General features: G+C 43.0%; 1 protein-coding gene across 7 annotated transcripts in view; it reads right to left on the bottom strand.

Annotated features, from left to right (window-relative positions):
* The window catches only part of IKZF2 (IKAROS family zinc finger 2), a 118,180-nt gene extending 91,243 nt beyond the window's left edge, over positions 1-26,937 (bottom strand). For 4 of the 7 annotated variants that reach the window (XM_054636375.2, XM_077181046.1, XM_077181045.1 and 1 more), the window contains exons 1-3: positions 26,695-26,937; positions 23,931-23,979; positions 23,096-23,200 (exon numbers count right to left, since the gene is read on the bottom strand). In XM_054636375.2, the coding sequence (XP_054492350.1) occupies positions 23,096-23,200; positions 23,931-23,964 (139 nt within the window). In that variant the 5' untranslated portion in view covers positions 23,965-23,979; positions 26,695-26,937. Of the gene's footprint in view, positions 1-23,095; positions 23,204-23,930; positions 23,980-25,289; positions 25,326-25,754; positions 25,833-26,694 lie in introns of those variants that run through there. The other 3 variants (XM_077181044.1, XM_077181043.1, XM_054636376.2) reach the window with 3 other exon arrangements.
* Positions 26,938-27,191: the final 254 nt, after the last annotated feature.

The raw sequence follows: 27,191 nt of genomic DNA, 5'->3' as shown, positions 1-27,191 counted from the left end.
ATTTTAAAACTTCCTTTTTAAACGAATGGATATTTATGTACTCTGGTATTCAGCTGGCTCAGCCTGCCTTCGGACAACTTTAGTTGCACAGCTTCCTGAAGGCATCTTAAGGCATTTTCCCCCTCATCCTCTCTCTTTTCTTCCCTCAATTCTCTGTACTATTGAGGTCACACTAATCCAGCTATAGTTGCTCACATGACTTTTGTTCTGAGAGATGCCAGTGGCTACTGTACCATCCCGGTGAGTGGCACTTATTAAACTACGCCTCTGTAGACATAGATTTATTTCCAAAAAAAGAAATCCCCAGGCTTGTGCAAAATAAGTGTTAGCTAAGAGGAAGTACACAGAGTTTAATGGACAGGGACGGGCATGTTTTGCTAACTAGCTAATCAGACTCAGAAAAGCATAAAGCCATATAAAACTTCCTGGTAAAACTTGGTGTTGTCACAGCCAGCCAGGCACTGGAGTCGAGAGGAGTCGTGCTCGTATTTGAGGCACAATTTGAGGCAGCGTGAGCCGCGCTCGGCTGCATCAGCCGGCCGGGTCAAACAGCTTGGCAGGGACACGCACCGGCTCCAGGCGCTATAGGATAATCCTGGAGTGCTGCCCAGCATTCCTGCTCCTGCTTTCATAATCACACACAAATTACCTGCCTCTAATGAAACGCTCATGGCTGTGTGTGGAATACTGTTGCGTGCCTAATGCCTATCTTCAGGTGCATAATTAATTGCTCTGCAAGGCATTTTAAGGCGGGGGAAGAAAAGCTCAGAGTAAATGCTGATCCAACAGTCTGCGAGGCCAGTGGACTAGAACAGGAAGGCCTCAGAGAGCAGGAGCTTTCAGCTACGGCCCCTGCTATCATTATGCAGGGGACTAATTAGGATATTATTTGTTACCATTTGGAGCAACAGCTTCTGAGTTTGGTTAGAGGTGAGCACTAATCAGCTGCTGAAATCTAAACTGATTATGTCTGAAGTGTCGACAGATGCAGAACTCCCTGAGTGAAGAATGAACATGTGTCAGCTTTTTGAGACAAGCTAAGGGAATACTTGTTTAACAGAAAAAAAAGAAAAAAAGGCACATTATTTAATACTGTGCAACAATCATGCACAAATAGACTGAATCATATGGAGAACAGCGGGATAGAATGTACCAGTCTAACACAAAAATGATTATGTCAAACGTCCTTTTTCTTCTCAACGTAACTGAACCCTCTTCCCACTGATGCTATTCTCTTAATTGAGCTGTCAGGGGTAAGAGAGGGACAAAAAAAGGCCAAACTTCCCAGACTTGTCAACAAAGCATCCTGGTTCACTGCTCTCTAGAATGCACATCAACACTGTTGTTTAAACAGGCATTATAAACGAGTTCTCCGTTCCTCAAACACTTATCTCAAATCCTTCCCCGATCCCAAAGTGATCTGTGCACATTTTCACATAGTAGCCTACCTCTACCCAGTATTATCTGCACACAACAAAACAGCAATCTTTGCCCCAAGGAATTAAGAAGGGAATTTCATAGTAATACTTCCATTCCTGCTCCAAGGCAGTTCAGAAGTAGCAGAGAGATCATCGTTTTAACCAGGACAGACATGTTGGAAGCCAGGGAGGACTGCCTAATTTGGAAGGCCGTAAAAATTTTTTAGATTTTGCCAGAGGGACACTCCATCCAGTTTTCAAAATGTCATGGGACTGAAAGAGAATAAAACCCAACCAGTTTCCTTTAATCTTCTCCCCAAGAGCAGCGGGGTCTCATTCAATGTATTTAGTAGAGTCAGGACTGAACAGTTCAACCTCTAAGAGGAATAAGCATCAACACTGCACTGAATACAAGTTATGCAAACACATTAGTATTTACAGAACTGAGCCTTCAAAGACAAGATTTGAGAAGTGAAAAGAACAGAGGGATACATAATCCAAAGTGGCACATTTCAGCACAATCACCTGCTCACACAATTACCAGACACAAGACAAAGCAGTCGCAGTCATCACACTCATTGCATTGAACAACTTGCACACTTATCCCTGTCTGCACTTTGCTGGACCACATGGCTAAAAATGTGCAACAGTTCCAAATATTCTGTAATATGATGAATTATAAAGACACTGCAAAAGCATCTAAACTACATAAGGTGCTGAGCATATATATGGAAAGAGACAGCCCATATCCCAAAAAGCTTTAATCCTCCTGAAAATTAAAATCCAAACAAACGTGTGGGTTTGAAATGTCATTGTTTAGCACCAGCCAATGAGATATTCCAGTCTGAGTTTCTGAACCATCTGGTAAAGCATCACAACAGCTTTAAGCATCCAAGGATCTGTCAGGGGCTTTAGTTTAGAAATACTAATAATCCCATCATGTGCAGCTCCTGCTGAATGGAAGATATACCTACTCAATGATTTACTCCCCACTCCTTTACCCAACTGCACAAGGGAGAGCCAGCCTGAACAAGACCTGTTAACATTTCTTCATCTGAAAGCAGCACTGCTCAAATTATATGAGAACTATTACCCAGAATAACAGTCCTTTAGCTTACAAGTCACAGTGAAGACCTTTTGTGGGTCAAAAGGGAAGAACAATTTCCAGGAAAAGCATTAAGGAAGTATTTTGTTTGAACTACTTATTTCTCCAAATTTCATGCTAGCGATTTCTTCCTTTCTTACCATTTACCTTGACTTTTATAGGTGACATTGGGGTCAAGGAAAAAAACATAGGGAGGCAGCTTCATTAAATACATTTAAGAGCTCTACACAACCCACAAAGCAAGAAACACTGGTCTGGTGAAATGAACTTGCAGATAGAAGACAGGTGTTGCAGCGGGCGTGAGGCTTGGTTGCCATCTCACTGACCGAGCCACGTGGACCAACTCTTCCAATGTCCAACTGCACGAATTCCTGATCAAACTGCTGATCAAATTCCTGATCAAATTGCTAGCAATCTCTGCCATTTCTGAAAGTCAGCCCTACAACATCCTGAGGAAGGCATTCCAAAGAGACAGGTGGCTCCCGCTAAGAGAGAGGAAGCTCTTCTTCAACCTCCAGTCTCCCAAGGTTCAGAGAATGATGCCTGTCCATCATTGAAGAGGGTTTTGAAAACTTGGCTTAAAATACCCTTTTGAAAATGCATCCATAACCTGAGGGTACTAATAAGGGGGTTTGGAGTTTTTTTCCTTTTGATTCCAATAGGGTTTATGACACCTCTACAAGCATGAAGATGAACTATCAGTTTAGGACCGTTGTTCCCAACGCGTGGCTTGTGGTCAATGTCTTGCACATGGGAGACTTTGATAAAGTTAACAGAAATAGAAAAATGAGGTAACACAGATGCCTGAATGCAGCACATTTGAAGTGCTTTTATTGCCCACAGGCTGAGAGCAGCTGCTGTTTTCTAGACCAGCAGTTTGCAGTCACTAGAACATGGGATACTCCTAGGGAGGCACACACTCACAAAGGAAGAAATTAAAAGCTGTTATTAAATACTCTTATATTCGCTCAATGAGACCCATATGCAAGATGGCATTCAGTCTGGAAATTAGGAAAAAAAAATTGAAAACGATCACTTTTTTCGAAGAAACCAGCCTTTGAAAATAGCCTCACTAGAAAGGCACTCTAAGCTCAATACACAGACTCTTCAGGGAAGTTGTTTAAAAATGCTTTGTACACAGCCAATTAACTCTAACTTATTGATTGAGATGGCATCTCTTAATTGTTCAGCTTGTTAAATATTTCTCTTTGTAGAATTTTCTTTCCAAAAAGCCACTTACACCACTTTCTGTAACTTGCCATTCAAGCTATCAGTGGACACATAAGAGTTATATACATGGTGATGAGCTTTTAGCAGTTAAAGAAACCAGCAGCAACAACAATAAGAAAAAAAGTGGTTTGTCTTTGCAAACCGCACTGGAAAATAACCACTTACAGGTAATTCTAAATAGGGACTTGTGAAGTAAAGACAAATGCAACCGAGAGCTAATAAAGCCCTATCTGTTAAACTCGGCATCCTGTGAGCTGATACTGGGCTTTTAGCACTCACTGTTCTGCAAACCACTGGAAAAAAAAGGTAATGGGTAAAACAAAAAGATGTGATAAAGTCTTCCTATTTCACTGAAAAGCCACATGTCATTGGCATGAACTCTTCAGCAAACCATTGCAGAAAAAGGTCAGCTGTCAATCAGCTGCTGCTTCAGTATCACAAGTTGATGGAAAGAGGAAAATAAAAGATATTTTCAAAATTAAGCGTTAGTGACGTATAACAGCATTAATCAGTATGAAGACCAAAGAAGTGAAGCCAGTTACAAGGTATTGAAATAAGAAGAGTCAAAACCCATAAAGTGTCCTTGCTCCTTAGTCCTTGCTAAACTTACATGCTGCCAGCATCTGAGCAAGAGAGAGGTAAATTTCTTCATTTTAGGTAAATGAAGAACTATTCTTTATTGAAAGTACCCAGTATAGGGTTCATGGCCTTACAGAAAAAAAACCCACTCAAATTCACCAGACAAGAAGTCAATGCTGAATGAAAATCTACTGAACACAATTGACAAGATCTTTCTTTTGCTGGCATCTTTTCCTATTAGCATCCAACTTTACACTTTCCAGTGAGAGGCAAGTGTCCCCATGGTCAAACCACATGTGAAAGCTCCTTCCCTACTGGATCACAGTCAGAGAATTTACCATGACAATAGCATTGGATTATTCTAGAACAACTTACAGAGGTGAGAATCAGTGTTTGGCTTCTCAGTGTCCAGTTTTGTTCATCACCAGCTCACCCACACTCCCTGTCTGCAAACACTAAAATACATGTATGAATCTACCCATGGTTATTCCCAAATAAGCCAAGGCACATGTACCAAATCACAATCAAAACTCACACTTTACACTTGTTAGACTCCAGACAATCTGAGATTCTCCAATCTCAAAAGCAAAGGTACCATAAACACTGTTTCTTCTCCCTCTGAAAGCTGAAGAGGTGGTGACCATCCCTAAATTGGATGACAATGTTCTCAGATGAAGAAAAGGCATATCTGAGTTACCCATACCAAGCCAAGCATGCTTTTTTCAGGGCAGATGACAAGAGGGAATTTAGACCTAAATAACTATGATGGGTGTAAAAAACAACTCTGTCATTAACAAATGCCCCTTTTTTCAACCAACAGCAGAGCTGGCTAAAAATAATAGTAATTTAAACTGAAATGGAAAAATGAGATTTTTTTTTTTTAAATTAGAAATGATTTTTCAACCAGCTCTAGCAAAAAGAAAGTAGAGGAATAATAAAAGTAAAAGACATGGAAACATAATATTAGATGTACTCTGTGTGTTATGGCTCTTGCTACAGCAATAGCATCTCCCTGCTCCATCCACAATTTTCCTGGCAAGATCAAAACCAGGCTGACCCAGCACCTCACCCCATCTAATTTATTCCTCCACAAAGAAACATAAATAATACTCCCACTCTTCCTCACTCAGCTACCATTTATCAGTTATAATCACCCTCACTCCTAGATAAAGGATGTTTCCAGCTCTCTGCATCAGGGGATAACTTACAGCAGCAATTCAAAAATGTGTTTGCCCAGCTAGGCAGAATTCAGAGCAAAAAGGGAAGTCCTGCAGGATGTGCTGGTCTCTGATAGCCAAACCTCTGAACTGTTACATGAAGAACCAAGTCTGAATGAGGAAAAGGAAATGTACACATACAACGACTTTGCATTTCTATAATACTTCCTCTCCACTGTTCTCTGCAGAGGAACAAGGGATGAATCTTCATCATCCCCATCTAGCAGGGATGAAATCCTGGCAGTGGAGAGGGAGAATTTCCCCATGATAAAAAGGGTACTTCTGGTGGGAAAGCAAAGTTTGCACTAAGAAGTGTTACTGGCTCTCAGGGTGCTGCTAATACCATCAGCCTTATTTTTCCTGACAGAAGAGTCCCACCATGGAACTGCTTCTCCAGCACAACAAAGGGCATTGAACTTGGGAGTTCAGGGAAGCGGGAGGAGGGGGGTGGAGAAGGGGAAACCGGCAGAGTTTCAAATCTTTGGTGTGTATTTATAATGTTGAAGAGAAACTGCATTTGAGGATGGAATGATTATTGATTTCTTAATGGATTACTGCTGCACAAATTTACACTCCTCCCCAAAAACATCAATCTTAGGATAATAATTATAAACCTATCACAGTGTATAGAGCATTCTGACTGAGTAGAAACTTATCGCTATCTGCCGGGAAATGGTCAGTTTTCTAATTTCTCCCACTCCAACCACATTACAGCATGGCAAGGAGCTACTGAAAAATACATGCTATTATAAAACAAAGTTTGGAATAGCCACCAGTCAACTTTCATTAAATGGACTCTTTTAAACTACTGCCCTTAAGACAGTGCCTGATCCATTGGTGAACAAGTTAATTAGCTATTAAAATCCTTTTATGTTATTTTTCTCATTGTAATGAAGCACCCAGCATTGAGTGAGACTCCTTAATGGGCAACATACATTCACAAACCCACACACCCTCACTTTTTCTGCTTATCAGCCTACAGTCAAATGTTTCTGTAGCTAAGTAATTTTTTAGCAAAGGCATCCATAGAACAGCTTTGCTACAAGCAGCATCATGTTGCAAAAATGACTGAAATACCACCAAGACTCCCCTAACTTCAGGAAGTGTCAGACCAAATCACTGGAGATGGGGCACTACAGAAATTTAAAAATCATTCTCAACCAAAACGCTCAATACCCCAAAGTTTGTGCAAGGTGCAGGAGTGTGGAAGATTCAAGTCTGTCTCTGTTCAGTGGCTCCCACTCATACCACCAGCACTGTTTAACTAAAGCTGTTATATGAGGTTACAGTCCAAATGTGAGCTGTGAGATAAAGGCAACCTGTGAAAGGGCTGGCTGTGAACCCAGCACCTCTGAGCTGCTGGCTCCATCCCTCTGCAAGAGGCAGCCACCCTTTGCACTGGGTCAGAGGCAGCAGAAAAGCCAACTGCCCGCCTTGTTGACCACACAGTTGATGACCTGTGTGAGGTATCAGCACAGCTCAGAGTGCCTTTGTCTCTGCAGAAGCAGAAAAAGAGCCAGGAGCTCCCATCCCTGCTCAGACACCACCCTCTCACTGTGTGAGACCGTGCACTAAACTGGATCAGCAAATCGATCCAAGCTAAAAATACCCCTTTTTGTTATTTGGCTTTTCTTTTTCAGAAGAAAACGCTGGCATTGCCACAGAGAACAAGGAATGCTGGACTCTGCTTGGAGTGCTTGTCTCAGGAATAGTCATCTCAGCTAGAAGGGCATCTGGGGCACCTGCCAGTTATAAGACCTTTAAACAGCCCTAACTAATGACAGCCCACACACCCGGTGCAATTCAAAGGTGTGCAGGTTAAAACCCTGCACACAACAGATTGCCAAGCTCCCGCAGCACTGCTCAGCTGCAGACTGCTCCAGAGCAGAGCTGCACTTACACCCTGCTCAACACCAGTCCTGCTGTTCCCAGTGCTGGGCCTTGCTGGAAGCAGTGCTAATGGAACAGCTTGTACAAGCCAAGGGCTGGAATTGAAATGGAAAGCTGAGGTACAGCTTGCTCGTAATCTGGCTTGTAATTAGGCCTTCCATGCCTAAAACAATTTCAAAAACAAATGCAGCCAGCTGATGTTCCCCCAGACAATGCTTGTCACTACCTACAGCTTGCCCCTGTGATAGGGGTCTGCTCCACAACTGTGTGGAATTAGAGAATCTCCCACAGAGTGCAGTGGGCTTTGGATAGGTCTTAAATGACTCATGAGAAAGCTTGCCAGCTACAGAGTACATGGATCAGCACCTTAACTCTCATTTCTCTAAGAGGCTCCAATTTACTTAGTGCAGCAACTTCTCCCCTTTTCAATAAGCTACAATTCCATCTTTGCTCCTCCATCCCAAGAACTACTCATAGCTGCTGTAGGACAACAAACATCTCCAAAAATCCTCAACTTGAAAGGTGGTTAACAAAAAAAAAAAAAAAAAACAGCAAAAAAAAAAAAACAGCCAAAGCAAGCAGCATTCTCCAAGGAACAGAGGCCACATAAAATTGAAGCAAAGGACCCAAAATTCAACACTTGCCATCAGCTTCAATTAGCAGCAAAGTGGGGTTTGGGAAAACAAGGGCCTCTTCAGAGCTGCTATAGGGCAAATATGAAATCCCAGAATTAAACACAAAATCCCCACATGCACATTAATATTCAGAGGCAATTACCTTTCAGCTTAAAGTCAGCCAACATGCATCTTACTACTGCAGCTCTTAAAGCAATCTTGTTTACAACTGGAAATGGATTACATTATCTCAGCTCCACCTATCCACATAATGCAGAGCAAACTGTCAAACATAAAATTACAAAATGGTTATTGTAAGGTATCCCCTTCAGCATAAAAATTAATTTGACCTATTTTATTACTAAATTATTACTCCCACACAAATTTTCTATCATAGATATCTATCAGCACTGACATTTATATTCCAGTGAGGCACTCTCAGATGCCTATTTTCTTCTTCTCCATCTCAAAGGTGTATTGAACAGATTTGATGTAAACAGCCTGCCAAGCTAGTTAAAATCTTTAAACTTTACACATACAATTAGATTGTGACAATAACCATTTGCTTAAAAAGAGAGAGAGAGAGAGAGCGCAAGGTACCTACACAGAGTTTCAGATTCTGAAACAAAATGCTTCACCAATTAAAGAAATGATTAATCTAAATTTAAGAAGGACCTACAGATATTTTTACTACAGCTCTGGCAGGTTCTTCTGATTGTCACCAAGAGACATGATTTGACACAATGGCCCTGATTAAGAATGTGCTTAAGTCCTATTAAAGCCAATGGAAGTTAATCATCTGTTTAAGAGCTTTGCTAAATCAGGACCAGAACAGGAGACATTTCCAAAAAATCTGGGCCTAAACTGAACACACACTAATTAGCTGCACACACCAATTACATGATTATGGATGAAACACAGTTGTTTAGCATTTACAACAGCACACTTTGTGTGGAATCATTTAGAAATAAGGTCTAATTATCATTCCATAACAGGTCCCACAATGCATTATAAGCCACATATAGCATATTAATTTTACTTAAAGGAATAGCTTGAAAAGGAAAAAGTAAAAGAAAAAAGCAGAAATCCTTCCAATAATATTAGTCCAAATTCTCAAGTGGATCAAGATCTGACCCTTTTGGAACTTCACTGTGTCCACAGGGAGAACGTCTGAGCACTCTTGCTCGGCCCAGTTTCCTTATTGCTACATTTTGCTTACAGAAAATATTCACTCTTGCATTTCAAAATGCAACATTTGAACTCGATGCTGCCTAATGACTTAAGCCCTGCACTCAGAAAACAAACAAATTGGCATAGAGCTGCCTACCCAGGATAACAAATACCAGCACATTATTCCTAAAAAATATTTGTGCATACAAACCAAAAGTTGTTCTAAGTTCATTTGTGAATGATCTCAATCATTTGAACTGTTTGACATTAGCCAGAACTGACAAGTCTCACATTTATGTCCCTTACACTGACATTTATTAGTTTTTCTTAGCAGCAAGATTTTCAGATATGTGACTAAAAAAAGTCTCTGCTTTCATTAAAGTAAGGAAAAAAGGCATTCCCAAAGCCAGAGACTGCTGAAAAGCCATGCTTCAGTGCAAAACACAGCTCAGGAATGAGAAGATCCATCGAGAGTTACATTTATTAAACAAACACACATTAAAAATAAAAAAAAAACCCTCATGGTATGTAAGACAATCTTGGGATTTAAAACTTGACTCATGATTGTGAAAGTTTGGAGCTGGCATGCCAACTTGGTGAGCCATCTGCTCACCAACAATTTATAAACGAGACTGCTGCCAAAGCCACCCGATTACTCAGTTCTAATATTAGTGATGTAACTAAAACATGCTTGAAGGGTTTTTCTCCCCATGGACCAGGAAGCACAAAAGAAAAAAAAAAAGCCTCACAGAGAAATAGTTAAAAATAAAACAGGTAAAATGTATTTATTCTATATTTTCTTCAAGTCTGGTAAGAAGGAACATTAGAGATTAAGTCGATGCTTTAGTTCTGTAATTCCCTCTAAACCAAGTCAGAAGGGAAAAAAAAAATCAGTAGAGTGATTACAAATGATAGGATAAGGAGAATAAGAGAAAGGTTTGGGTTGGAAGAGACCTTAAAACTCATCTCATCCCACCCCCTGCCATGGGCAGGGACACCTTCCACTCTCCCAGGTTGCTCCAAGCCCTCTCCAGCCCAGCCCTGGGCACTTCCAGGGATCCAGGGTCAGTCACAGCTGCTCTGTGCCAGGGCCTCACCACCCTCAGAGTCAGAAATTTATTCCTAATGTTCAATCTAACCCTGCTCTCTGGCACTGGGAAGCCATTGCCCCTTGTCCTGTCACTCCAGACCCTTGTGAATAGTCTCTCTCCATTTTTCTTGCCACAATTAGGTCATGCCAAAGCCTTCTCTTCTCCTGGCTGAACAATCCCAATTCTCTCAGCCTCTCCTCATAGCAGAGGTGCTGCATCCCTCTGATCAACTTGGTGGCCCTCCTGAATGATGTATTCTGTACCCAATGCCCATTTGTTAATGATTGAAGTAGTGGTTGGCTAGAATCAAACACTGTGCTCATCTCATAATAGCATTTAATACATTTTGAAAACAGAGTAAAAAAATAATCAAGAAATTGTGCACGTGGCTAGAAGGTACAACTGCTGATTTTATTTGTGAAGCCAATTTTACCATTAAAACAGGGCAATTTAGGATAAAAACATTATCCTATTTAAACAAGTCCTCTCTTATTAAAATTCAACATTACAAATAGCAGCAAAACCATGCTGGAAGTTACTCTACAGTAAATAATCCTTGGGGCAAAAGATACTGAAATGAAACTGCATAGAAAATTACTCACTCAATCATTTTTAAAACGTTGAGTCACAATTCAGTTTTGTTGGCCTGAAACTCCAGATCTATCTCCATGGCAAGTGAGTAGCAAATCCCAAAGCACAGCCACCATTCCCAGAGCTCAGGCACGAGGATGTGCTGCTGCAGGAGCAAAGCCAGCAGTGCACAATGTCCTACACCACCACGGCCTCCTGTGTTACCTCCTGCCCACAGAGGTCACTAAATAGTTTAACCACTGGCTTCAGTGTGAGCACAATCAGGACATTTCCAAGTGCTCTGCAGGGGACACTAATTAGATTCAAAACACAGGCGGTCCTGGCGGCATTAATTAAGAGGACAATGACAGTGACAAGCACCGGGCTTCATTTCAGAACACCTTGCTCTATCACTGCCAAAAGGAGTAGCTTTTAAATCTGCAGTTGGAAATTAAATGCATCATCATTACCCAATTACCATTCTAACTAGTTTCCTCAACAACAGATCGGCTTTATTTACAATTAATTTTGGTTAATGAGCTAGTTGTAGTTTTATCTGACGGATAATGGGAGAGAATTAATAATTGCTTAATCCACACAAAATTTTGTTGTTCACATAGCACACAAAATTTTGACAAATATTTCTGAATTCCAGCCAACAACCACCAGCACATTTTCACCATCTGAAAGCAGCCAAAGCTCAGCAAATGTTACCATTTTACATTGTAGTAGGTTAAACTGTTTATATATATAATTAGAATTATTATTATAAACTACAGTCATAATTATAAATTGAAATTTCATCACTGACTCATAAGGAAACTTTCCACCTTCCAAAACACCTGGCCAGAACACTTGATTAAGGTCATCTCTTGGATTGTCTACAAAGATTTATTTCATCAGTAGTTGTTCAAGAAAATGCTGCAGAGACTCAATATGGAGAATAAACTACTCTGTGCACATTGGCTGTGTTGTCTATATCACACCTTTGTCTATTCCCCTCCAACGAAATTAAGCCTGGTTCCAAAGCCATTTTAAGCCCAGTCCTAATTTTTTTTTGTTTTGTTTTATTAGGCATTGGTTTTAAGCCATCATCTTCCATTGCCACATCACCACCTTCTCTCAAAAATACTTTTCCCTTCCCAAATGCTGGGAAGGGCTGGCTTTGCCTCCAGCCAGTTCCATTCTCTCCTTCCAGCACAGCAGTCTCTGTCCGTCAGACATAGCATCAAACCTAAGGATCTCCCTGCATCCAGTCATTAAGGAACCTTGGGTAATTATATACCAATTATCATTCACATTGCTACTCTGAAAACACTTCTACCTTTTTCCTAAGGCTCCATTGTTCTAGGCTGTTAAAAAGAACAGCCAGAGTTCTGGGGCAGGAATGGGTGAGCTGGGACACAGATAAAACATCCTGACATGAAGATGAGGAAGAACATTACAGAGCAGCACTATAGATTATTTCCTGGAATGCACTGCAGTTTGCTTTGGTTTTGAGTACATATGTGATATATATTTACTTGAGCAAAAATCTCACTACTATTGATTTCTCTATAAATATTTAATGGTTACCAGTCAGAAGGTAAATTTAAGTAACAAAAGCACTAATGACATTAAATGAATGAAGCACTTTAAAAGTGAGAAAAAAGCAAACACTTCTTTCCAGCATTTTAGACCAAGAGCAGTAAGACAGCAACCTGAAACCATGTTAGATGCTGATAGCCTGACTCATGTCTGGTCTCACAGGCAGAGCAGAGAGGTGATTTTGCACAAACATCTCACAAAAAAGTAGGTTTTGCAAGCAGCAAACTTAGCAGAGACTGGCTTCCAACAACTTTTCCCCATGCATTTGACATTTGAAAAGGGTGGTGCTAAATAGTTTTTCCTTCAGCCAAGGCACAACTCACATACCTCTTTCTCCTCTTCCTGGCTTCCTCATTTCATAAGAATTGCACTTTCCTAGCATTTTTCAAGCCTGTACTTCTCTGTTATATGTGGCTGAAACCCTCGCTAAGTGCCTTCCATTTGTATTACTGCACTGCACATGCATAGGCTTGTTAGCAACCAGGGCTGGACACATTTTCCTATATTTTTCTTTGGCCGCCAACCTTCTCTACTTGATATTAGGTAATTTGGGGGCAGCCGATGGGTCATAGCATTTAGACTATGAGAACACTCTGGGATTCACGTGTAGGTACACGGGATTTTAGAAAAATAAATTGTGCAATTCGTAGAATAGAAATTTAAAAGAAGGCCAAGAATAAACTCACAGAGCTCTCAGCCTGCTAACGTTATGTACTGCTTGACCCTAACATACACAACTAGCACAGCATTCTTCTGAACTCTTGAGAGCTACCTATACTCTGACAATTTGCAGTCACATACACAAATTATGAAGCTGACTGCCTTCCACCTGCAGGAGCTGCATTCTTCTAAGATTAATTTCCCTACTTTTTCTCCACCTCTTCAGCCTAAAATTTTGTCCACTCATTTGTATCTCTTCAACTGGTATTCTTTATAATGCTCTTAAAGCTGAAAAAGCATGATATACCAAGAAAATATTGTGATACTATTTAGATTATCCAAAGGATAATACCCTACAGGAATAGAAAGACCTGTGTATTTAAGGTAGGGAGAAAATTTCAAGGAGGGGGTTTCAAGTAAAGCTGATACCCCAGATTGTTCCACACAGCTGCACAGGGATGTGTTAGACTCAACCAGGAACTACCTGTGCTGGTAACAAGGTCAAAACAACTGGTAAGGTTGACCCAATTTTGGGAGATTAAACTGTAAAACTATTACTTACAACTGCATTTAGGACATGCCTAAATCTGAGAGGTGATGAGGATTAAGGCACTGAGTAAATTTAAGGCCCAGTGGTGTATTCTGAAATATTTCTGTACTCAGGCAGATTCTCCAGGGCTGCAGGAGAGAGGCCCCTCACCACGACAGCAATGCACATGCAATACAAAGCCTGTACCTGGGAACGAACAATTAAAAGCAGTATGCAAAACTGCTAATTAATAAGATTTATTCTCCTTCAGGGGCCGTTATCTTGACAAGGCAAACCCTGCAGGATATCAATTTCTCAAGAAATAAGATTAAAAACCGAACCATTTTATTCTTTTGCCTGAGCTGCCTCCCTCTATCACAGATCTGGCTGCTAACCAGAGCAAGGTCTTCAGTCTACTGCCACTCTTTCCTGGAAGCTTTTAAACCATCCACAACTTTAAGAGAATAGCTACTCTTCCTCAAATGAATAAACCTCATATCTCTTCTGGGTAAAGAGACTTGCTGTTTTCATACAGAAAGAAGCAATTTGTTTCATTTTCAAAAGAAGGGAACTCACACCATCCTGTTTGCTGCTCCTTGGAGTAAAGCAGATATTTAATTCACACTGCTGAAGTTTAAATGATGCACAGATAGAGTTACCAAAAACTTACTCAGTTTGTGTTTTATGGCTAGATCATTACCTAAAAAAGCAACTTTGCTTGCAAAAGGAATCATAAAATCTCCAAAAGCTAAGTTGCTGTCTAGAAAAGATTAGGTATGAATTCTCACAGAACCGCACACAGGCATTCCCAAATCAAAGAGTAATTTTGAGAAAAATGACCATGGACTTGAGCATATCACAAGGCTCTGCAGCCAGCATTCTGTGCCACTCACCAACATCAATTTTCATGGACTGAAAGAACACATGCCCCTTGAGAAAAACCAGGACAACATCCCTTTCTTCTGACGGAATTGGGAGGTTTTAAAGGCTGGGGGGGGGGGGGGGGGGGGGGGGGGGGGGGGAGAATGCAAGGAAAACACCACTAAAAAGAAGCTGAGAAAACTCCAGCCTGATGCTGAAGTTCACAGTTTTGTTCAAGTGGAGGAACAGAGGGGATAAACAAGAAAACCCTGCCATGGGAATGTAAGGCTTTGTCATGAGTGCGGTTTAACGGCCAACGGAGCATCTCTCCCGTAAGCCCTGCCCAGATCTTCCATTGGCTGCAGAGGAAACCCAGCCCACCTCACCTCCTCACACCAGACAGTTTGTAACAAAAAAACATGGTAGTGGGGCAGGCAACAAGGGGAATGGATAAATAAGGTTTATCTACTTCAGGATTTCCTACCTCCTCTGAAAAACATTTGAGACATCCAACCCCCAGGACAAAGGGCCTGACAACAGCAGCACCAAGGTGTGGCTGGATCTTCTACCCCACTGCATGAAGTTTCAGGGTGGACAGTAGAACCAAGTCCTCCAGACAGGGCAGGGACCTGAATATTCACACTGATCTTCCCCTTCTCTTTCCCTACTGCAGTGACTACACCTGTGCCCAGAGCAACCTCACAGGAGGTAGGTACCAAACCACAGCAGGAAAAGAGGCTAGAAAAAACCAGTCTGTGCAGCTTCTTCAAGTAACATGAAACCATGGTGGAGAGAGCACACAGGTCTGCAGTGAATCAGATTCCCTGGCTGATGCCTTGTGTAAAGCCCACAGTCTGCTAAGAAGAGGGTCTCCTACCTGTGTAGGAGAACGATACACTTCAACTCCTCTTTTTTTTCACTACCAGCTGGTAGACACACAGATATACACACCATCCACACTGGGGGTGGGAGCATGGTTTGGCCCTAGGACTGACCTCCCCCCCATATGTCACAGCATATGCTACAGCTGAGATGGCCACAATGCACAGAGCATCACCACACAATTCCAGAAGCCTTTAAGCATTTGCCCATGCACAGGAACACCTCACCTCTTCAGAAGGCTTCAGGCACCTGCCCATACAGACTAATATCATAGCACTTCAGCAGGCTGCAAGCATCTGCCCTTCTTGTTCTTCAGCCCAGCCTTTTATCCCTTCCTGTTGATGCCCTGCACCTGTGTGCCCTCTGTTCCCTTTGGTGGTTGCTCAGTGCCCCTATTGTTCCCTTCAATAGCATTCACCTGTCCTGCACAGCTGTGCCCACTGGGGATGAGGCTGGGCCCAGCCTCACTCCCAATCACCACAAACTCTGTGCCTACACCCATACCTGAGAGGACACAGGGATCTGACCACCAACCTGAGCTTCACCAAAGGGAAGACCAAGAGCCCTGTGACCTCTCTGGACAGGACAAACACAGAGAAACCATGAGCTAAAGGATCTCATACAATGCACGCAGGGCCCACTACCTCTGTGGTTCTATGCCATGGCCACACAGCGTTACAGGAATAAACCCCCAAACTTGAAAGATTTTTTTAAAAATAAGAGGCAGAGAGAGAGCAAAAGTCAGTGAAGAAACCCAAAAAAGACATTCTAATTCACAGAAGTTGACACAACCTATCAGCATAGAAATGAGGGGGATCAATCAAGCCCATGCTTTTCCAGGAACAGTGCCTGCTGTTTTACGGTACTTTCCAATGTAACACCTGTAACAGCACTTGCAGGTGACCCTGCCAGCCAGGGCTGTGCTCAGAGCTGGAGCTTCTGCCAGCATCTCTCTGCCTGTGAGGGATTACAGTTCTTCAAAGCCACAGGCTGACACAGCAGTGCCAGCAGAAGCCGGTAATGTAGACCTGGCTCCAGATCAAGGGCACATTTTGCTGGGCAGTGTGAATAGGGGCTCATCCACACACAGACCTGGCAATGCTCAGTGGTGTGGGAAGAGTTAAAATTCCACACATACACCACAACAGGGTACTTCAGGACCACCACAATTATTCCTGTGCTGGACAGGAAATAAGCTGCACTGGTATTAAGGTACTTCTGACTGCGTCTCATTGTGGGGCTGCAAAAATTAAATGCAAAATAACCCCTAAGCAAAAAGATATTGTAAAAACATCCTACTTTAGACAAAGGCTAACATGTACCATCCAAGTCTCCATCCTAAGTGATCTACAGCTTCTGTGATTCAGAAAATAAAAGGCAAGAGGGGAAAAAAAAAAAAAAACAAGGCACAGAAACATGAAGGGACTCCCTACAATGACCAGAATTTGAAGAAAAACTGGGCCTCTGGTGACCTAGCCCAGAGCCATATCTGTCACATTCACTGCTTCTCAGATAACCCAGCTCTGCTTCCTTCCATTGGGATGTGGCAGTCGGCTGCCTTGACCCCAAACAAGCACCCTAGGGAAGGGACAACATGCTGTGGCACAGGCTCCTCACCTGGGCTGGTAGCACGTCTTGACACTACACAGAGCAATGGCTCAGCCCTCTCTTCAATTTTTTACAGAATTTCAGAACAGGTCAATTTTAGACCTGTTTCAAGGTGGGCTCTTCAAGGATTTTCATTCACTGGGATTACTGAAGCAAAAGGCAGAAAAGGAGGCTCTGTCTTTTCTCCCAGATAGAATGGGATCAGTCTTTCAGGGTGCCCCTCTTGGTACTGGAAGGATGAGCACTGCTCACCCTCAGTACTGCACAAAGGTAGCACAGGCAGCTGCATTTCCACCTCTAAAACTTAAAGCTGCAAACCATCACTTAGCTGAAGGACTAGACACAGCCTGTGGCCCACAGGAACTAGAAACAAGTCTTTGAAGCAATTTCCTGAGAGAAAATATCCATTGATTTCAACAGAAGCAGCACCTTCCCCCAGATTCAGGGATGGGAAACACAGAACACTCTCCTCCAACAGGTATCTTGTCATCCAGCTGCCATCAACGTGTCATATTTCATGGAAGAGGAGGATTGCTCTTTTCATTGGCATGTCTGAAAAGGAACTGAAATTCCAGAAGCAAACACTGAAAATTTGCTGACTACAAAGCTAGCAAGAGCACAGTGTTGTAACAGGGTGTGTACCAGGGAAAGTTAACTGAACCTGACAGTCCAAGAGAATAACAGAAGCTTCCCAAGGAAGGTGTGTGCTGCAACAAAGCCCTGGCAGATGACCTTTCAAGGGACTTCCATCAGAATGAATAAAAACTTATTTAATGAGATTAACTGATCATTTCACTCCACCCTCGTTATAACACTCACTGAGAGGGAGGAATGTTTTTGCAGCTGAGTATGCAGCTCCATAGGGAATGCCAGGACTGTGACAGAAGACAGGAAAAACACACAGGAGAGCCCTTCACCATTGCAGTGTGGGCTACAGATACTCAAACACCAACTCATTTCAGTGGCTACTCTGGCTTGGTTTACATAGAGTTCCTATCAGAGGAACTATGTCATGATTTTAACCACATCACTGTGAAAAATCCGAGCTGATGTGGATAAAGGTATAACAATTCAATTTACATCCCAGGAAATGCTTAATTTCCAGTTAACCCTTTCCTCTGTTTGAGTTGTAGTTTTTTTTCAAAAAACACAGTGTAACACTACTTTGCAGAGCTTTGATTTCTTAGGTGTAGAAAACCCTTCTATTTCTGTTAAAATCCTGATGATTGCCTTTCCATTTAATATTTTTTCTTCTCAAACTCCAAGAAAGCTAAATGGCTAAAACTTAGATTACCACTACTGCCCTGGCAATTCCCAGGAAGTCTGAGGATAAAAGACTGAAGCAAAGACTGTGCTCTTGTAAGTGTCCAAGGAGTTCACTTCTTACAGTTCCCTGCCACACTTTATTGAGCTCATCCCTCATGTCTGAGCTCATCTTGGCAAAGTCCATCTTCACTGTCCTTCAACCTGCCAAACCACAGGTACATCTGTATTGGGCATCACCGTGCAATTCCACAGCTGAGTGCTAAAAAATCAAAGGGTCAAGACTGCAAAGTCAGACACAAAGGACTAGAGGGCATCTCAAGTGACTGTGAAAAGTCCACCTCCCTGCACTGAGGCAGGAGATACCCAGCCCAATAAATGCTGCCTCCCATACTCCTGAAAGGCTGCTGAGGAAAGAACACTCCTCAGCATCTCGAGGTGATCAGGTCCAAGTTTTTAGCACTTTCCAAGATATTTGGAAGAAAAGGAGACCTGAATCCCCAGCTCAAAGCACAGTAGTTTGGCTGCCAGAATTCTTCATGCCCCAGTGCACACATCAGGGGAGTGACTGCCTCAAAGCACTGATTCAGTCCCTCTCTGCAGCCCAGCCTGGCCAGCTTCAACCACCCTCCCTAAAGGAAAGCCTCCATCACCTCATCCTACTGAAAAGCCCACAACACATCCTGAGCCAGGAAAGAATCCCAGAGCAAGGTTCAGCCTCACATGCCTGGGAGTAAATTCTGGTGGTGACAAGGCTTGTTTGCCCCGGAGCTGAGGCATGGAGCAACTTTTAACTTGATGTGGTTTCATTCCAACAGGAACGAAAATTCCAAAATCAGGCTCCAAAATTACATTTCTTTATACCTACAGATGTGCTGATACAGCTGCGGTACAAGTAACTCTCTGCTCAGGACAACACAACTGTGACAAAACAGGAGTTGTATGACAACTCAGGCTTCAAAAATGAAAGTGATCAGGAAAGGTCTGGGGCTTTGATGCCACAAAAAAAAAAGTACAACCGACAGTCCACCCTGATCACTTGTAAAATAGTATTGGCTACATTATAATGAAACCTTACCCAAGTTCTCTTTAAACAGCACTGCTGAAATCATCCCCACTTAGTGCTGCTGTCCCAATTAGTGATCTCGTCAGCCAGCACAATCGTTCCCCACCACGGAGAAAACGCCATCGCCTCATTATTTCCAGCAGCAGAGTCAGCCGCCATGGCTGATTCTCTTAATGAATTAATTCTCATAACTTACTAACGCTTCCAGCTACTATAAACACCTCCTGAAAGCATACCACAATTTTAATCGCTTTCAAACATCAGATGTTGGGTTTGATATTTATGATTGTTCTGACTCTGTTTCATTTAAGGGCTCCTTTTGTCTATGAAAGCAAAGATAAGAAAGTTAACTGGGACACCCACTGTCAAGCCTCTAATTTAAGGGGAAATTGCCTTTGTTGCTGACTGTCAGATGCTAATAGCTGCTGCTACTATTTTCCCTATGATACCAGGCCAGGGATCTTGGAGAAGTGTCCTTCATCCTATACAAAGCAACGATTGAGTCAACTAATTGAACAACTGTGCCCCTGCAGCTTCTAAAGCAGACATTCCTCTAAGTCCATTTTAACCTACAGGAAAAAAATATCTCTAATAACTGTAGTAAGAACTCAGTGTGGCATTGTGGGGAGGTGACTGGGAATTATTTCTTTTTAAAGCCTCTTTTATAAGGATTCCCCATTAGCCTTTAATTAGCATGCCAGCTCCTATTCGGAGGTTTCTGATCACTCACAGCCCAGTTCAGCACTCACGGACGGGAACAAGACAGACTCCCTTGAACTCGGTGGGGTCTGTGGGGGGGCTTAGGGCCATGCAGGGAACTCTGTAGTACCAATACAAAGTTAATTGAGCAAGCCTGTGACACCCAGCTCTGCCTGTCAGCCTTTGTAAGAGTTTTCCTATAGAAGATCAAAAGAAAATCTGGACTTCCAGATTTGGGGCTATGTAAATATATCATCTGTACTCAGCAGGTGTAACACTAATTCATCTTTTGCTGTAGAGAAAAGTGAGATGATCTATCAACCTCTTTGGTTTGACTATTTACATGTATTTTAAATCTTTGCTTACATAAAACTACAGTGAAGTATTTTAGAACAGAGCATCTGCCAACACACATGCAGTGCTCTGCTAAAGGCAGGTATATGTAAGATCATCAGTTAGCTATGACAGGTGATTTAGTGTGATTCATCTTTCAGGATCATCTCATTCACAAGGAAAATTGAGTGTCATCCTCGTCCGTAACCTACAAATACCATCTAGATACTTGAAAATGACAATAGGTTAAAGGATGCAGCAGCCAAAATATTCGACCCAAACCCTTTTGGAATAGAACCTGAAAACATCAGTAATCCAGACAGAACTACTTACACAGATTGCCAGGGGCTAATGAACATAGAAAACTCTTTACCCAGCACATAATTTTGCTGTTGCTGGGAGAGCACTACTCAGTCATTTCAGCACAGATCCAAGAAATTTCCTTCTTTTGGTGTTTCTCCTTCTGAGCCAGACACAAATTCCGACTAAATTAAGAGCTGTGGCTCAAAACAATTCAGTGGAAGGCAAGAAGAGAACAAAGGTCAAAACCTGGATTTCTACCTTGCAGGTGCACATCCAGAGCACACAGCCAAAGAGGGCCATGTGCTTCTGGCAGTGACTGGCAACCAACCCAGGAGTGAAATATTTGGGGTCTGCTCCCTCTGTATCACCTCCTCCACTCCCATGTCCTACCCAGCCAGGATGACATGCCTTGGGCTTTGCTGTAATGGCAGCCAACATCACTTAATCTCCAGCAACCCACTGGAAATCAAACCAGTCTGAAATAGAACACAGCCACTGTCTCTACCTAAAATGATGGATCAGTCCACTGGAGCTACTAAATTCATATAAAATATTTCAAACAGCTATTCCATCTCTATCTCTCCTTTTACAACACCAAAAAAACCCCAAAAGAGTTTTTAAAAAGAGGTGCAGGCCCCTGAGTTACCAAACCTTTAAAAGGATTTCCTGTGCCCCACAAAACAGGTGGAAAGCTCTAAAGCCCAGCCTGGCGATTTAGCCTACATGTGCCAGATTCAAGATTTGGCCAAAAACCTTAAATGAACCAATGTAACAGCTGCCACAAAATCCCACAACCCCTGATCAATACCTTCCATGTTTAAGGCAGCACAAGCTGCCTCTCTGCAAAACAATCCTAAGCCTGCAAAGAGTAAATAAATTACAATAAATATAAGAAGCTTGTGATTTGTTTGGCTTGGGAAACCCAGGCAGAGCCCTTAATTTTTCAACAGCAGCATGTCCTAATCTCAAAGCATTTGAGACACCTATGATAGGCCAAAAAAACCCTCTAAAAAAATAAGATATTCACCAAGGTTGCAGATACATATGTGTTGCAAAGAACTAATGAAGTTTAAAAACCATTGAAAATGTTAACACAATGAACATGAAAATACTGAGTGTGTTAAAGTCTTTTGCATGACTTGATTCTAGATCTTTTTATTCCTAATTTGACTTTGGTTTTCAGTCTCGATTATAAAGAAGATTTAAAACACAGATACTTTTTTCCCTTCCAACGAAGCCTTCCCATTAATAAAAAGGAAACAAAGAAAATGAAGAAAGTGAGTAGTAAAACTTTTACAACATAATAAAGTATATCAGAATCCCAGTGCAGCACAATTGGAATTGTCTAAAGATGCTGAATTATGGGTGGTTGTCATATAAAGTTCAGTCCATGGTATTAGAAATCATATTCTGCAGCAACATGTATATAATTGAGAGATCTTCATAATAACCCTCAGTTTAAAGGCTCGTAAAACTGCGCTTTACCCGTAATTTGCAAGCGGAAAGGATTCTTAAAGGGAAGTAACATCTTTTTCTCAGAAAGACTCTGAGAACAATACACTGTGCATTTTTAAGCAAGCAACCCTAGAAGCTCTCTCTTTGAGAGATTTTGGTAGGGTATTATACTAACCCTGGGTTTAAATAGTTAAATATGTATCTGTAGTACACACAAACCAGAAAGAAAATTAGTATCGCATAGAGAGGAACACTAAGTATGTTGAAAGCAAAGCACGCTACATTTTTTCAGGACTCTAAGTGCAGAGGTTACATTAAGGTAAATATCTTGATATAACACTGTAACCAACACTTAAACAAGGTAGGGCACTCACACACACAGAAAATGAAGATTGTTGCTTTTATGAAATTGCGTAAACTACATTTATCCACCTCCCATATATAAAAGGAGAATAACTCTATAAATATTATCAGCTCTTGACACTTACTGTGCAGACTCACTAAACTCTCAGTTTCTACCCAACATTCCAAACCAAATTCCAGTTTGTTAAAATCAACTATAGTTTTGTAAATAAAACGTGTTTGTTTTCAAATAAAGCTACTTCAAGCTGTTTTGGGAAGCAAAGTAGTAATAATAATAACAACAATAATTTCCATTTGGATTTCAGAACCTGAGGAAACAAAACTAGCACATGTCAACCCTAGTGTTTTCCTACCTGGAGCGGGTACGGACCAGCTCTCAAATGCCACCTTGGGATAGTTCAGACTAGTAATCCCATTCATGTTTAGATGAGACACCAGCACGAACAAGAACCAAAAAAACAAAAAGAAAATCTTCCCTGTCCTCCTCTGTTATTAGCAATGCCAACAGCAGTGGCTAAGACCTGGTAAGCAAAGCAAGGACCAGGAGGACCAAGCCAACCCAACCCTAAGCTAGAGAGAAACAGGCTTAAGAGGAGACTTACTGCCTGCCATGTGACAGGGGGAGGTGTGCTGCCCATTGGGAGTGCTAGAGGTGAGGTCGATGGCCATGCCGCAGTGCTCCCTCTCAGGCGAATAGTCATTGTCACCTGCGAGCACAACACAGGTCCCGTAAGTTTGTATCGTTTGTATCCCTTCTTCGGCACAGATACACTAACATGAAGAACCACAGCCCGCTCGCTCCCTTCGCCCCTGCCCTTCCCTCCTTCACCAGCGGGGTCTTCCAGAGCCTGTCACACCTCTACTCTCAGTTGCCCCAAGAAAGATTTGGCTGATTTTAAGAGCTCCCTCAAAGCTACTGTCTTAATAGAACCCTATTTATTACTCACACTCCTGTGGCAAACTTTGTCCCAGCTGCTGGTTTTAAATAAGTTAGGATTACTTTTCCATTAGCAGACAGGGACAATCCAGGCTGGGCAAGGGAAGACTGGAATAGTAATTCACCATACAGACCTTCCCCAAAAAGCTCTGGGTTAACTGACAGTTAAACAAAGCACGACCCCCCACACACAGAAAACAAGAGAAATACATAGGGAAAGGTATAAAAAGTTTTTGGCTGCAGTTTGAATTTCTGGAGAGCAACTCTCTCTAACTTGCAAAGTTCATTCACCCTCAGCAAATATTTAAACCTAGAGATAATCACCCATGCACCCATCCCCATGCATGTCTCAGTCATACAGAGAACTTATATGTAAATGCTACTAATTCAGTGTCAGTGCCGACACTGCACACAAGGAAGCTAAACTTTCAGGTTTCTGCATTATACAAAGGAGAGTAGGAAAAGAAAAGTAATTCAGAATAATCAAAATGACTACTTACATGTAATATATCCATCAACAGCCTCTGCTTCCATAGTCAAAGTGCAGTGCTGCAAGGCAGAAAAGTACACCCTCAGAGACGCCTGTCAGTATCAACCATTAAATGATTAAACTTACTTAAAGCCCTAAGTAGTTGCCCATTTTATTGCTGTTGCAACCACTGCCTAGAGAAACACACAAGCGCGCTGCATATGCTCGTTTGCAAATCACTGAACTCTTCCTGTAAATTATGTGAGCAGACATGCAGCTGCCTCCTGGCCAGGTGGCACCTGGATCATCCTGGTCTGAACATACCTCTCTCTCTGTGCCCCACTCACATTTTTGCCTGATCTGAGAGTTCTTTTCCTGACTTTCTTCTTGTTTCTTCAAGCTGGGATGGTACTGCTTTATCAATTATCTGCAGCCAGAAGAGACTTGGAGGATATGGATATTACTAACAATTGCTCTTTTCACACACACTACAAGACACTGCCTCCTGGTCTAAACAAAATAAACCCTCCTGTGTCCATTCCCCTTGGACACAGTTGTTCCAGCTTTGTCCCACACCTCTGTGTGCACACACACCTGTACACACACCTGTTCACTCTAACCCTATTTATTTGCCACAGCACAGGGCCAAACATCACATTTCATACTCCCAGATCACACATTTTGTGGTGTGAAGCAATATTAAAGTTTCTGGAAGCACTTTGCTGACACAGAACAAGCTATTACTTTCCCGAAACCCAAGTAACTGTATAGAATGACACCCCCTAGCTATCATTTGATATATATTGTGGGGGGGAGAAAAAAAAAAAAAGGAGAGATCAATAATCATAACTATGTTCTTTTAAGTAGAAAAGTTAAGAATCTGACATGACCAGAGGAAAATTTTATTTCCTCTCTCCCTCCATGGCCTCTTTTTTTGCCTTTAGTTTCAAAACTCTCACTGCACCAGGCAGCTAAATTATTCACAATGAGCCATTTCTGTATTGATCGCCAAGTATATTTAGCCCTGGCTCCTGGAATTTCTCCATTACTTACTGGAAAACAGGCAGCTTCACTTCTTGTCTCCAAAACCACTTCCCTCCCCCTCCCTTAACCCTCTTTCCTTCCCTCCCTCCCCACTCCCTGCCTTTCCCCCAATAAATAAATACTTTTCTGTGTGCTCTTCTTTGGTATAAAGCAGATCAAATTCCCAAGGCATTCAGCACATAACACTTAAATTTCAACCTGCCTAGCTGCTACCAAACTCTCTTCAATTACTGATTTTCACAACTCTTAAAAAGAAATCTAAAAAAAAAAAAAACAAAAACAAAAACCAAAAAGCAAAAAAGTTTTCAGAACAGGTAAGCCACTTCCTCAAGCCCTTCAAAATTACCTTATCTTTCCCCTAGTCCAGGTAGGCAGGCACACACTGAGAAAAAGAAAGAAACATCAGAAGCAACAGGGAAAGATCATCCCAGCCAATGAAGTGGAAGGAAAGAAAGGGGAGGAAGGGAGGAGGAAGAGAAAGGAAGACAAAAAGAAACACAGAAACATCCATAACCTAAATGAAAACACGGCTTGAATTTTATTTTTTTATTTCTTCAATGGGGAGAGGAGGAGGAAGAGGAGAGGGAGAAGAAAAAGTTTGGTCACCATTTTTAGGCTGGTGATGGCAAATCCCAGCTGCTGAGCCTCTCCACAAGGAATGGAGGGAGAGAGTTTTGCTCGAGCTGAAGACACAGAAAGATGGAGAAAGTTTAAAAAAATGGTTTTTAAAGGCGGGGGGAGAAGAGGAGGGGGAAAGAGAGACGGGGAAGGGGAGAGGGATAGGGGAGAGAAACTCGCCCCCGCCACTTACAGGTGGGGCATGCGGAGCCGGGGAGCCGGGAAGCCCCGGGATGAGCCGGCGGGGAAACTCGCTCAGGAATGGCACATACTTTGAAGGAAGATGAAGAACAAAAAAAAAAAAAAAAAAAAAAGGAGGGAGAGGGAGGGAGGGAGGTCAGCCGGTGCTACAGCAATGCGATTAACTAGCGCGGAGAGAGAGAGAGAGAGAGAGAGAGGAAAACTTGATCCACCGGTTCCTTACGGATTCCACGGGATCGGGGGGAGCGGAGGGATTGCGGGGCGGGATGAGAAGAGGGGATGAGGGGCGGGATGGGAAGAGGGGGGCCCGGCGGGCGCACTCACACCCCGCGCAGCAAAGCCGGGCCAACTTCCCCGGAGCGCCGCTCCGGCCCTGGGCGACGCCGGGTTCCGCGCCTCATCCTGCCTCTCCCCGCCCCTGCCACAACCTGTCAAAGTCATGGAAGTCCTGCCTCGCTTGTCATTTTATTCCCTTTCCCCCCTTCTCCCCGCCGCAGGCCGCAGCCCCCCGGGGGCGCGCAGGTGGCGGCGGGCGCTGAGGGAAATGGCAGCGGGGCCGGGCTGGGTAACGGACCGGCGAGACCCGCCGCGGCTTCTGCCCCTGCTGCCTTCTGGTCTTCGTGGGGGTTTTTTCGTTTGGTTGGTTTGTTGGGGTTTTTTTTAAATTTTTTTTTTTTTAATATATATTTTGGGCTAACAGCAACAAGTCATCGGCGCCCGCGGGGATGCTGCACAGCCGCGCTCGGCTCGGGGACCCTCCGCACACACAGACCCGCACGGACGGACCGAGCCCCGCGTCCCGCCGGCCCCGGAACGGAGCTGTCCCTCCTCCCGCCGGGGAAGGGGGGACCGAGGAGGGAGAGGAGAGGAGGGGAGGAAGGGAGGGGAGAAAGAAAAAGAAAGAAATAATAAGAAGCCAGGCGCAGATTTACCTCAGCCGCGCAGGCAGTGAGTCAGTTCCATCCCCCTTTTGTTTGTGTGTTTATTAGTGTCGGCTCCCTCTGCCCAGTGGAGGTGTGTTTGTGCACGGCAGTTGGCTGTGGGGGGACTAAGGCGGCGGAGGAGCCGTAGCTAAGGGTAATCCTGTTTTTACTTCCTCCATCTTCAGAGAGCAGAGGGTTAGCCTGGGACAGCTGGTCAAACCCCGAGAAACCGATCCGGCGGCGGCGGCGGCGGCCGCTCTCCCTCCCTCCCACAGACACACACACGCAGAGACACACACTCATTCGCTCCCTCCTTCACACACTCCCTTCCCTCCCTCACACACAGATACGCGCACACCCTGCCTGAGACACACACACACTCCCTCAGAGATACGCGCACTCCCTCACACCCATACACACCTCCTCCTTCACACACACTCCCTCAGACACACTGTCCCTCCCTCAGGCTCAAACCCACGCACACTCATTCACTCCCTCCCTCACAC

Source organism: Agelaius phoeniceus, chromosome 7 (assembly GCF_051311805.1).
Source record: "Agelaius phoeniceus isolate bAgePho1 chromosome 7, bAgePho1.hap1, whole genome shotgun sequence".
NCBI lineage: Eukaryota > Metazoa > Chordata > Aves > Passeriformes > Icteridae > Agelaius > Agelaius phoeniceus.
Note: the sequence above shows the minus strand (reverse complement) of the source record. Positions and strands in the feature narration are given on the sequence as shown.